The 13576-nt window shown below is 40.7% G+C and overlaps 1 protein-coding gene across 1 annotated transcript in view; it reads left to right on the forward strand.

Moving 5' to 3' along the window:
- The window catches only part of Xkr4 (XK, Kell blood group complex subunit-related family, member 4), a 392869-nt gene that overhangs the window by 1841 nt on the left and 377452 nt on the right, over nt 1–13576 (forward strand). The window contains exon 2 of the mRNA XM_005396125.2: nt 8–504. Coding sequence (XP_005396182.1) covers nt 8–504 — 497 coding nt within the window. The remainder of the gene's footprint in view (nt 1–7; nt 505–13576) is intronic.

Raw genomic sequence — 13576 nt, forward strand, 5'->3', positions numbered from 1 at the left:
GGAGCAGCGGCGCTACTCGCTGTGGGACTGCCTCTGGATCCTGGCCGCCGTGGCCGTGTACTTCGCGGACGTGGGCACGGACATCTGGCTCGCCGTGGACTACTACCTGCGCGGCCAGCGCTGGTGGTTCGGGCTCACGCTGTTCTTCGTGGTGCTGGGCTCGCTCTCCGTGCAAGTGTTCAGCTTCCGCTGGTTCGCGCACGATTTCAGCACCGAGGACAGCGCCGCGGCCGCGGCCACCGCCTCCAGCTGCCCGCCGCCCGGAGCCGACTGCAAGACGGTGGCCGGCGGAGGGGCCGCAGCCGGGGAAGGCGAGGCTCGCCCCTCCACGCCGCAGAGGCAAGCATCCAGCGCCAGCAAGAGCAACATCGCGGCCGCCAGCAGCGGCGGCAACAGCAGCGAGGCCGCCCGGGCCGGCGGCAGACGCAGGTCTGCGTCCTGCTCCTTCTGCGTCTGGCTCCTGCAGTCGCTCGTCCACATCTTGCAGCTCGGGCAGATCTGGAGGTACCGTATCAGGGGTGGGGGACGAGGGGGATTTGCTGCTGCCGCCACATTCCCACCGCTTTGCTTTTGCACGACAGTCCTTTAGGCTTGCTGTAGTAGTAGCCCTAGTCACGCTTTTCGCAGTTGGTTTGGTATTTTATGAAACTGGGGCTTGTATTTAGAAAAAGTGTTTTGGGGGGTCTCTTTTAGGGTTACAGGGAACGGAGAAGTGGTTTCCCTCGCCTTACTCCTTCGGTCTTCCTATTTGCCTCACCAGCTTCTCCCGTTGTATACTACAAGCCGGATCCCGTTCTTAGTGATACAGTTTCAGCGAGTAGGAGAGGGTTCACGTCACACTTTCTAAAAATCCTTTCTAATATGTTGGATACGAAGTGCACTTTTTAATTTTGGTGCTTTCTTTTGTTTCCTGGGAAAAATTAATGATTATAATTAGATGCGAATTGTCTGTGTTGAAAAGTACTCACGTTTTAATGATCACAGCTAGAGAAGTAAAGCACTTATTAGGAACTCGATTTGTTATATATACGCGTAGGGATATATGTTATTCGTGTATACATATCTAGTCATGAACAGGTACGCTTGAGGGGACTCAGACTTACTTGTATGGTGCATCTTCTGATCATCCTGCAGTACCTCCACATCTACTTTCTCCCCACTGAGGACTCTTGGTAGACCAGATGACAAGTAGCAAAGCAGCCAATGAAGATGCCAAGTACAATTAAAGTTTGTACAACGTGCCACCCCTTTTCCAAGTCTTCTCAGCTTTTACAAAGATATCACTTGCATCTACCACCTGGAATACGGGGTTACACTTGTTGGGCAGAGGGAAACCGTAACTAGAGCACTCATGACAGAGACTTAGGAATGTAACAGAATAATGTGTTCAGGAATATGTTCTGACTTTTATATGTCTTAGATGATTTTGAAAGCAGTGCTTTACATTTACAAAAATTGTACGTGTGGTAGTATATAGATACTAACAGATTTTTTTGGATTTAAGATGACTTAGTAAATACACAGAATAAGTAAAATGTGGAAAACTTCTTAAAAAGTGCATCAGTATAGGACTGCACTCTGCTATACCAGTGTTCTTTTTAAATTTTTATTTGCAGTTGTTTTGTGATAAATGACGTTATGCCTCATCGCCTATGTGGAGGTATCCAACACGGAAAACAGCTCAGAGCATTTGTGGACTAGAACCACAAACTTCTTTCACTTTATGCTGAACAGTAGTATTTTCTCTGAGAAGAGCAAGTGGGATGATTCGCCACCTTTCCTGGGACCCATGCTTTGTATGTGGCTGAATAGACATTGTTAATAACTGACTTTGCAGATTATGAAACTTTTTGTTTTAAAGCTGATCCTTTCTAGAATGGTACATGATATGCAGTCAGACAAATTAGTGTTGGAAACCTCCATGTTTCGGGTTCCAGGGGACTGAAATGTCACTTGGCTGATAGCTCTGTTTTCCATCCATGACCATCGGGAAAGCTGAAAGCTTACTGCTCTTCTTCAAGTGCGATGAAGAACTAGAATGTTCTTCATCATTATATGTCTTAGATGTCTTTAAATGTTTATTTAAATGCTGAAAGCATTCAGTGGCTAGGACGCAAATCATTAGTATTTTTAATCTAATAATTTGGTAAATGAAGCACACCACTCCATTTATTAACTTTTTCCAACTTTATGCAAGATTTGGATGTTACTCTTTTTTAATCACCTTCAAAGTTTCTAGATAGATGATATAATCCATGCAAATGTATCTCAGTTCTATTAATCAAAAAACAATGCATGTGAAAAATTGATATCAAAGTCAGTGAATTGAAGAAGTTGTTAAAACTGTGTGTACTAGACCTTTTCCTCACTGTAAATGATGCTTAATTTTCTCAGGAAATAATTTGCCGAAAGTGAGAAATGGTTAAGAAAAGATAAGAGCCTAAAAACGTCACAGTGAGGCTCTGGTCACTGGGTCAATAGGTCTCACAGAAAAGCTGTCAATAGGGAGAAGGGATGGGAGGTAGGACTGAATGAAGGAAGCAAACCAGAGTCTGTCATACAGACGCACAACCCCACCTACCCCTGGGAGAAGCACATGGCACCTTTTTGGTTAAGCATTTCTATAGTGTTTTCCCTAGAGGTTTTGAAGTTTATTTTGAGAACAAAGGATCAGAAATATTATCAGATTTTTAAAAACGTTTTCAGGAAGATGTATTTAGTAAGGAAGTGTGAATTGTCGTCTCATCAAAGTATTTTTAGATTCTGGTTTAGGATATTGGGAGATGCAAGTGTAACCTGGTGAAAACTTTATGTAAGACTAATCAAGCTCATTTTCTCTGATAAAGCACATTTAAACAAACACTTCGACCCAGTGGGAAATCATACAGGATAAAGAAACCTGTGGAGTTTTTACACTCAGTTGCACTGTAATATGTTTCTATTTCTCTGAGTGTTGAACGTTTGAATGGAATTTGGGGGGAAGCAAATGTATTTTTAATAATAAACTAGTAAAATGTGACTCATCTCATCTTGTACTAGACATGGTAGACACAAGCCACCATAAGTCCTCAAGATACTACAAGCACACCCCTGCTTTTAGCTTTCCCTTTCAATATATTGTATATAAATACTGCAGAACCACAAGGCATTGATGGTCCAAAGCTCAGAGGTCATTATTCATGGTTTAACATGCTACTTTCGGGGATCAATAAAATAGATTTTAGCTAGGTTGGTAACTGCTCACCACATTTCCATGCAATTCGAGTTATTTCAGGGAAGGGCTACATTCTCAAAGCTTTCTGTTGATAAAATCTTTGAAATAACGTCAAAATGTTGGCTTGTTTGGAAAAAAGCCGTTGGAAACATTGTGTGTAAGATTTGCATGTATTTATACAAGTATTACAAATGCAACTGCTAAAAGCAATGATACATATTCATTTTAATTAAAGTTTACTAATGGGAAATTAATGGCAGCTTTTAAAGTCACAGGAGGTGATGCTGGGAAGAGCCATTTGAAATAATGAAGTGAACTTTTGGTGCCGCGTGAAAAGAACAATTATTGCTTTAATGGATCTCTGCCTGCAATGAATGAGAAAGTAGTTTTCTTTATTATTTTCATATGATTCCAGAAATTACCTAGAATTCAGTTCAACCAATGGAAATCACAGATGCCCAATGAGAACAGCTTTTAGCACTCATACCCACGATCAGTTATATCTAAATGTCTTTTCCTGTAGAATTTGTAAACCTTACTCTTATAGTTGTTTTCCAGAAAATTTGCATGTTGCGAAGAATAAGCCAGTGGGGGCAGGGTGGGAGCGTTTTTGCTATTTGGGGTTTTGTTTCTTGAGCTGCTCCTGTTGAGTCGTGTGAGAAGGATGTGTCACAGCAGCGGTTTGTTCTGCTCTTACTGTGCTGGATATCCCACAAAACATTGGCGTGTGTTCCGTGTTCAAATAAGTGGAGAAAACGATAGGCTGAATAAACACAAACATCTTTCTACAGCACAGCTCTGCAGCCCTTAATAAGCCAATGTGCAGTTGGGAATAATTTTTAAAAGCACACCTATGAAATATGTTTGCATTGATTGATGTGGCATATAAAGCCTTTTGACAAGGTTTTGTGCCATCCTTAAACTTGACTGGAAAAGAGTAATAATAACAATTTTATTTGGACATAAATATCTGTAGCTATGTTTTATACTCCCTATCTAAGATTTACAATAAACTAAGAGAAAATTATTAACACTTTTATATAAGAAAAAAGAAAACTGGAGCAAAGAGGCTGAGTAACTTGCACAGTGTTGCCCAACTATTTAAACCAGACTTGTCTGACCCTAAAGTCTGTGTAACTTCTGGAGTTACGGACCACCTCCATGTGCTAGCTTGGATAATAATGATGAAATTGCAGAACAGTAACAAATTGCCTTCATGAGGACGACAAGTAGGAGAAGGAGAGAGGGATCTGCAGTGCAGACTGGTTAGGGGATCTTTCTAATGATACACCACTAGTTCAATCATAGAATAAGGACGTGCTCAGATATTTGACTCCTGAATCTAGTGCTCTTTAGGACACACTGACGTGTTTCTGTCAAATTCCAGCTGAGTGACTTGATCTCGTGGCATTACTGATTAAATGGCACAATGTATATAAGTAGGCAAAAACCTTATTTGTGAATGATGGAGGCGCTACAGATTGGGTAAGAAAATAATACAGGTTATGTTTTAGCTGTTGAATTACGATGTGGTCAGACAAGAGTGGTGCCATTTGATGGCTCACTGAATGGCTGTTCTCTGCTTTGAAACTCGTCGAATTTGGTTCTTGATATATTTCAATGTGAAGATTTTGGTCCCAGTGCTCATCTTTGTTTAGTATTCAGTGTGCGAGTTAGGACTGTTGGTGTCAGTTGTCTCATGACTGGCTAGACTTCCCAGCCAAACAATTTGTTTGGTAATCATCATTTTGATACTCTTCATGTTGATGAGTACTGAGGTTCACTGTATTTGTTCTCTGTCTTTGTGCGTGTTTAGCACCTTGTTCATTGAACATGTATTTTGTATCTACCACATGCAAGGCATTGAGTTAACTGAGTGCACTAAGGTGAATAAAATGAGGTCTGGTTAAAAATACAGCACCTTTAAACTAAACACTTATTACAGTGAAAGGTGCATTGCCACCCACCCCCCTCGAGATACTCCTCCATGCTTCACAAACACTGCTCCCATCACTCTTGCCATTTTCTGAAGCAGTTCTGGAAGTCCTCTTTCCTGAGTGTGTTTCCTTGTGCTGTTGTGGCCGCCTCCATGTCCTGAATCAATTTTAAATGTACGCCTTTCATGGACATTTTGGCTTTGGGGAAGAACTAGAAGTCACATGGTGCCAGATCTGGTAACTGAGGTGGATGAGGACACACTATGATCTTTTTATTTGACAGAAATTGCCATAAAATTTTCAGTTGATTCAGGACATGAGGCAATCATGAAAACACGCAAAAGAGGACTTCAGGAAGTGACAAACCTGATAGGTTAAGTGTGTTTGAATCAAAGGAGAATATTTTGAGCAGGATTAATGGCAGTGTGTCCTTTACTGTAATAAATTTCTTAACTTATACATTCATCATATTCTTTGTACCACACTTCATGTACATCTCTTCAAGAAACCTACTTACTGTCTATTGAGAAAGAAAAGCAAACAGCTTCAATATTGGAAGAGTACTATGGTAGAAATAGGAAACTCAGACCACGTTAGTGGCTCGGGAAATATGCTGTGGGAGGGGAGCAGGGAGCATCTGTATAAAGCTTTGAAGATGAGAAAAACTGCTGTCTGGGTCCTTTACTTGAGTGCAACTGTGCATAAGGACAAGGAGGGGAAAAAGGATGCGGTAGGTTAACTGTCTGCGCTCTAAATATGGAGTGCAGGAGAACAGCTACAGATGAGGATGAAGAATTCGTTGGGCTAGGTAATGACAAATTTATTTTATTTCTAAGGGTACGAAGGAGCTTTTGTAGGTGTCTTAGTTACTTTCCTCGTTGCTAGAATAAAATACCTGACACTCACAATTTAAGGAAAGAGGGTTATGTTGCCTTAGTTTCAGACCCGTGTTGGCTGGCCCCAGAGCAGGACACCATGGCAGAGGGGGACGTTGGAGGAGGGCTCCTCGGGACATGCGGGGTAGGAAGCAGAGTAAAGGGAGGAAGGTGAGGGTGATAAACCCTCCCAGGCCACACCCCCAGTGACCCTCTTCTTCTGACTCACCCCACCTCCTAAGAGCAAGTCAGCTATGTCTTCATAACCCAGTCACCTCCCAAAAACCTTGCCTATGAGAGCATAAGGTGCTTGAGGGACATCTAGATGTAAACCGTAACGGCAGGGCAATGAGCATATAACCCGTAATAACAACTGCTACAATATTGTATTAGTCAAAGGAATAGCAGTCGGTTGAAAGCTTCGGGGGGCTATGCCATTAATTCCACTGTCACACAGTTATGCCTCCTCCATTAATAAAAATATGCTGACTTCACAGGTTTGAATTTGGTATTATTGGGGCATATAGACTCAACATGGTGGAGAGTTGTTTTTTAAAAAAACAAGTTGGTTGAAATGTTTAACCATAACTATACAAATAAATTCTTTGCAAGAGTTTATTTTGGAATATTGTTTGAAGAAATTTTTCTTAGGATATGGTAATCTTAACCTTACTGTGACTTAGATTTCCTGGTCTATACAAACATGATCCCTTATATTTCTATAATATGTTCACATTCCAGAAAGCTTACTCTCTTTTTCATTTTGTTCTCAGAATAATCTTTGAGTTAGTTTTTTTATTTTGCATATGTAGAAATGGAGACAGAGAATTTTAAATGTTTTCCTCTTCAGGTCACATATTGTGCAGATGCTAGGCTACAATTCAACGTGTGTGTGGGAGGGGAAAAGGCAGCATGAAAATGGCTACTGGGACTGAAAACAGTTGGGTGGAGAGAAGTCTGGAACCCTGAGACACTCCGGGAAGGACGACGGGTTGGGGTGTGGAGGAGGCATTGGAATTCTCAGTAGGCCCCATTGGGAATACTCAGTGGGACCGGGCTGGGGATGTAGAGAGAAGGGGAATGTGCTCTAGTACTGGTAACGATTATGTGCCTATAATAAGGTCTGTTCTTTAAGCATACAAAAACTTGCTTTGTTTTTCAGTCCTTAATGTTCTCTGTAAGCCTCCATCCTCACACCAGGGGTAAGCAACTGTCTGGCATGTGTCAGATCCTGGGTTCTAGCTCCAGATATACACACACACACACACTGGAACCCATAGGAAGACATTCTTGACATAAGAATTTTTAAGTACAAAAAGGTATCCACAGTGAGGCTGGGGATTTAGCTCAGCGGCAAAAAGCGCCTGCCTGGCAAACGCAAGGTCGTGAGTTCGGTTCCCGGTACCAGAGAAAAACCAAAAAAAAAAAAACAAAAAAAAAAAACAAAAAAACAAAAAGAATACTAGTAGTTGTTTAAAAAAAAAACAAAAAGGTATCCACAGATCAACTAAAATTTCTTAGAAATAATGAATTCCCATTACTGAGGTGTCTAAGCACAGTTTGAAAAGTAACTTGGAGCTGTAGCAAAGGAACTTTAACTGTGTTTTTAATTTTTTTTAAATGCAGGATTAGTTTATTTATTTATTTATTTATTTATTTATATTTTCTCTTTTAGCATATGTTTGCAATACAGGTGAGTACATTGATTGTGGGGAGTCAGTAAATATAAATATCACATTCTTTTACTCTCCCTTCTCCTCTTGCCTGACTGTCGTACGGAGCACTGCACTAGAATGTCATCTTCCAGCCCTGAGATGTTATGATAATTTTCATCATTATTTGCTGCTCTATACTTTTTGTGAGTGAGAGAAGTGGAGGGCATTTTTCATGCAATACTGTAGAATGCTTTAAAATGTCTTTCTTGGTTTATGGACCTAGTATTTTCCCTGGAGCACTGCAAATCCATACAACTTTCCTGGGCTGGTGTTTAAATCTTTGAGTGCTGGGCTGGGCTTGGTGTTTAAATCTTTGCATTAGTTGATGGGCGTAAATCTATACAGATAGCTCCTGGTGAACTTACTTGGGTTTCGGTATGAATTAGAATACTTTATGCGTAATTTTCTGTGTTGGATATACTTATGTGCTATATTTCAGTAACTAGTTTAGTAACTAGTGGAAAGGTTGTGCACTGTTTCCATTCAACCGAACCGTTTCCTTTACAGGGTAAAACACTTTTATACTTAGTACCACCCACACATGCAGAGTTGAAGACTGTCTTTACAGGAGAGTTGAATGTAGCATCTGTACAGCCATATACTTTTGATTTTAAACTGTCCACAAATTCCTGGACCATGAGCTTTTAAAGTTTTCATTCAGTTACCAAAAAAAAAAAATCTTTAATGATTGCATAGCCAAGCACACAATTTGCTATTAAATTTGCTCGGCATTTTACAGCTTGAATGAAACAGTATACCTGTGAACTCAGTTCCAGTCACAGCATAGCAGATAGGTGCGGTCATTCCCCTTTTTATTCACTCATTCGCTAATCTGATTACACCATTATTTTGGACTTGCTTCATAAAATTTGTGTGGCACACTAAATAGGCTGGTGAAAACAGGGGATTAAAACTGGATTTAGCATTCCGATGCCTTATGACGTAGAAGGAATTGTATGGCACAAGTCATGAGAAAGTGTTTCTTAGGTGTGATCTTATAAAATGCTCCTAATGTTGAGTGGATTTCAGGGAAGATCACGTGGGGAAATCCCCAATAGTAAATAAACTCTCAGTTGGTCTTGATGGATCCGGAATACCATAGCAAGTAACATCCTTCTGGCCACATCATGTGTCCTTGGTCACTGACGGCATAGTGGGTGAAGAAGACCAGGGGCAAGTCCTCAAGTAGTTGTGAAACTTACATGTATAAGAATAGATGTTCAGTAAATATTTACTGATCAGTAAACAATATTTGGATATTAGCCTTTTTCCCTTATAAGCATGTATCTAAATTTGCTGCTTGAGTATAGAATCAGAAAATGCACGATTCTATCTAGAGTGGATGTGAGAAATCACTCCATCTCATTCTTAGATATGTACTACTAGTGGGGAAATCGGACTAAATTTCATGAAGTTCTAGTCGCCTTTTGAGAAGAGTGCATCTATAAGCCCAGCTTTGCATTCCTGTTCTTGCTGATAGAATAATTGAACTGGGGAAGCTTTGGGGAAGCTTTTCCATTTAATTCTTACCTATTCCATGACTCTCTGAGGATATACTTATATGCAGAATTTGGAGCAGTGTTTCACATTTCTGTCTCCTCAAAGTTTACAGCCCTCTCATAAAAGATAAATCCTCACCTGGTATGCATGCAGAGCTAGCACTGATTGCTTATTGCAAGAGAAGCTAAAGTAGGCATTGAAATGGAAATATTGGTCCAGAGACCCAGGGGAGGAGGTCTGAGTTATACTGTTAGGTCTTTGCTAGCCCTGGAACAGAGGAGGAGGGTTATAGTTAGATTGTTAGTGGTGGAGCTCCTCTAGATATTTAATCCTTTTGGAAACTGGATTAAATGGGGTAGTAGAGAGATTACTTGGCTAAGCAGTCACTGCAGATCCAGACAGACCACCCAACTGCTTGGGGTTTGTGTAATTATGTGCAGATGATGCGGTGCAGCTTCTCTGATGCCACAGAGCTTAGGTCCTGTGGTATCCTCCTTCTGCAGCTGAGTTTCCTGTCTGTGAGATATGCTTGCTCAAAGTATTTCCTAAAGTTCTTTCCAGGCCTAACATTATGGTTCTGTTATTATAAATTATTTTACTTGCCCAGTGTCCTGAGTCTATAAACCAGGAAATTTCTGAGTTTTTCTAAAGCCACCAATGGAGCCTTTTGCTGTTGATGTCAGTCCCAGGGATTTACAGAGGACTTTCCAGAAATCATGACATTAATGTCTAAGCTTCCAGGGAGTGGTATTGTTTGTACATGAGGAAAGACTCTCAAGCTGATTTCTGTAATGAGACTAACTTTGTGTTGTGATCCATAAAACCGTTCTCAGGATGTTACACACACCTAAGTATTTATAACTGATGTTCAGAGTGTCCCTCCTCACTAGTGCTAAGATATCCGCATTGTTCTCTGTGTTTGACATTGTGAGCTATGCCCACTTCCAGTGCTACGATGGACAAATCAGGCCAACGCTTCCCGGGCTTCCAAAGAACTATCCGTTACGTCAGTGAGAAGCCTGTTGTTAGAGAGCTCGATTTGCGTTTAAATTAAAAGCTTGTCCTGGGTTGTACTGTCAGTGATTCAATATGCTGGAAATCGAATTTAAATTCTATGCAAAGGTATTATATCCATGCCCATGCTTGCTGAAGAATAGGGCTGCGTTACACTCTGCTAGAAAGGAGCATTGCGTTAACCCTTTCTGGATGAGGATTACCTGGATGCTAAAAAGTTACAAATCTGTTGTGAGGCTGAACAGATTTTTAGCCCCAAGTCAACACTTGAGATTTTCAGGTTTTAAAAATTTTAAACATCTATTTAAAGATTTTCTGAACTAAGCATGCCAAAGTATTTTCTCGTTTTCGTGATTCCTAAGTAGGCTGTCTGAGTCAGTTTTACTGTTTTGTTTAATTTATACACATGCAGTGAATCTCTGTCAAGGGAATCCTTTTATACAAACAGAGCAGTGGGCAGGGTGTGGGGTGAGTGAGGATTAGTCAAACAGAAAATCATGCACATATAAAAGAAGCAACTGTACCGTGAGGATGACTTGAAAAGCAACTCCAGATGACTTGGGCTTGACTTCCCATGCAGTACTCCGCGTCTGAGGAGGACAAAGGTACCTTGCCGCATCAGCAGCCTGAGAAATTCATCCACACCAAAACAGTCTGACTTCCATGTTTTGGCAGCTTAGATAATAGTCATGAATAAAGATCTCAGTTTGAGGTTCAGTGCTTTTCAAGTCTCTCTCTCTCCTTTAGCAGAGAGTCAAAAATCAAAGCAAAGGTGGCGATTGTAGCAGTAACAGTAATGAAACGATCTTCCATCACTTCTACCATTAGTTCATGGCAGTCACCGTGTTATTGTGACAGTGTTAATGAGGAAATGTTCTTACACAGAGACAGGGAAAAGGCTTTGTAAAGGCTTCTTTTGTTTTGAGAGACTTTCAGCTCATTAATTAATTTTCTGTTTTGCCAAAGTAAAATTAACAGCAATCATTTTTTAAAAATGTAGGTCAAGTCCAGAAGACTCTGCCATATAATTTGTGGTACTTGGAATTGTCATAGTAACATACATTTTAGGAAATACGTCTCATAGGGATTTGTGTTTCCAGGAGATGTACTATTAAGCGTGGTAGTTAAAGTACCCTAAGAGTCCTGTGAGATTGTTTCCTGGTGCAGTGATGATGTGGTTTGAAAAACCGAGTTCCACATAAGAGCAGGTAACTTAAGTAAGCATTAAATAGTTAATTTTTAATCATATTTAAGCATTAACCATGCTAATGAAGGTATAAATATTAGTTGTATTTTTACTTTTGGAAAGTAATCAGTGGTTACAGTTATTTAAAGAAATATCTACCTGCTTCAAAATAAGGTTGGGATTCAATGCGTAAGGGAGAGGGAACCTGAAGTTTTTACCAAACAAGCATGTCCAAATACTCCAGGAAATATCAGAATTTGTTTTGTGACTTGCTGGTAGGAGCTTAGGATGATATCTGTTACCCTCAGGAAGAAAAATTTAGCCATGAGAGAAATGAACAAAAATAGAGAATTTTATCCAACAATCAGAGGGTGAATGCTCAATCTCTGGAAGTAGGAATGGGAAAATTATTCTGACTCACATTATAAAATGCGTCTGAGCAGAGCTTAACACGGGGCTCCACCAGCTATGCCAGGTTCCTGTTAGATGAGTTTGTTCCATAATCAAAGAAGGCAAAACTAAAATTATAAAATGGGTCACGTTGTCAGGGTTACCAAATAAACTTGATGTTGGGGCATCAGCGGGGTCTGGGGTTCGTGTTGTCAGAAGTAAGTGAGAAGTCGGCATCCAGAGGGTTAGGACCGAAGTTCATCATCACACATGAAGAATGTATTAGATGCCGGAAAATCCAAGCAGGGGCCAAGAAGGAACTTACAGATCCATGTTGTATATTTCTTACTCAAGATTCTTGGAACCGGAAGTGTTTTGGAGTTTGGACTTTTTGAGTTTTGAAGTATCCTCATATACATAATGAGATCCGGTATCAGTGGGGATAGGACGGAAGTTGAAACACAAAATTCACTTATGTTTTACATATATGCACCACATATATTATGTGTATGTATATATATATATATATATATATATATATATATCTCAAAGGTAATTTTATATAGTCTTCCAAATAATATTGTGCATCAAACAAAGTTTGTATCCAGTGAATCCTGAGCAAGCAAAGTTGTCACTGTCTCACCTGTCTGTGTGGGGTGTTCTGAATTTTCCACTGTGGCATCCTCTCAGCGCTCAGAAAGCCTTGGATTTTGGAATAGTCCAATTTAGAGTTTTCAGATTAGAAACGCTCAGCCTATACTGGAGGAAGGCGAGAATTGGAAAACAAGGGTACAAAGAGAGCGAACTATGATTCTCACACTTCAGATGTAAAACAAGGGAAAATAGTTTGATTTCTCTTTTCAGTATATTATTTTCTCCTGTTCTGATGTTGGGAGCAAAGCCTGAAGCTGGAGATTAATTTCTAATCCCACACAGGGGCGGGCAGGGATCTGGAGTCACAGAGGTTCACACTTAACCATGTGGATAAAACACAAGGTCACTTGCAGCCCCTTGTCTAAATCACCACTTGGTCACTGTATTCAGTTGCTGAGATTGGAATGGCAAACGTAAGTGGCAGATGGTAACCCTATATTCGTGGACTCCACAAACATCTGCTTAACTGTACAGCAAGGAAAATAAAGAAAAAGAATGTGTTGTCAAAGTTTACTAGGAAAGAAAGGAAGCGATATATGTGCACATCTCCAAAAACCTGGCTGTGATGACACTTGGAGCCCTGGCCTTGTCGTGGGCCCTGTGGACTGGAAACATACAGCTCTCTGGAGCTGATTAGAAGTCCAGAATCTCAGGCCAGGGATATAGCTCAGCGGCATAAGCGCCTGCCTGGCAAGCGCAAGGCAAGGTCCTGAGTTTGACTCCCCCCCCGCAAAAAAAAGAAAAAGAAAAAGAAATACAGAATCTCTGGCCCCCTCGAGACCTACTGAATGGCAGCCGGTACTTTAACATGACCCGTAGGTGATTAGTATGCACATAGGATTTGAAAAGCATGAGTTTGCTACCAAGGAGAGACCTTTGGCATAGATGGTCAGGAAAAGCCAATCTGAGCTGGACATTAATGGGAACTGGACACACATTGTAACTAGCTTTTGCACCAAAGTTAGCTCCCCTAGTACAACAGTGAGAGTTGTTGCTTAGAGACTAACGTGATAGGCCTCGCCATACACACGCATGCATACACGCAGAGAAATCCCCTTATGATAGTACTTCAAGCAAAAATGTAAAGCTAC

Source organism: Chinchilla lanigera, unplaced genomic scaffold, assembly GCF_000276665.1.
Source record: "Chinchilla lanigera isolate Chin_1 unplaced genomic scaffold, ChiLan1.0 scaffold00053, whole genome shotgun sequence".
In the NCBI taxonomy this organism is placed as follows: domain Eukaryota; kingdom Metazoa; phylum Chordata; class Mammalia; order Rodentia; family Chinchillidae; genus Chinchilla; species Chinchilla lanigera.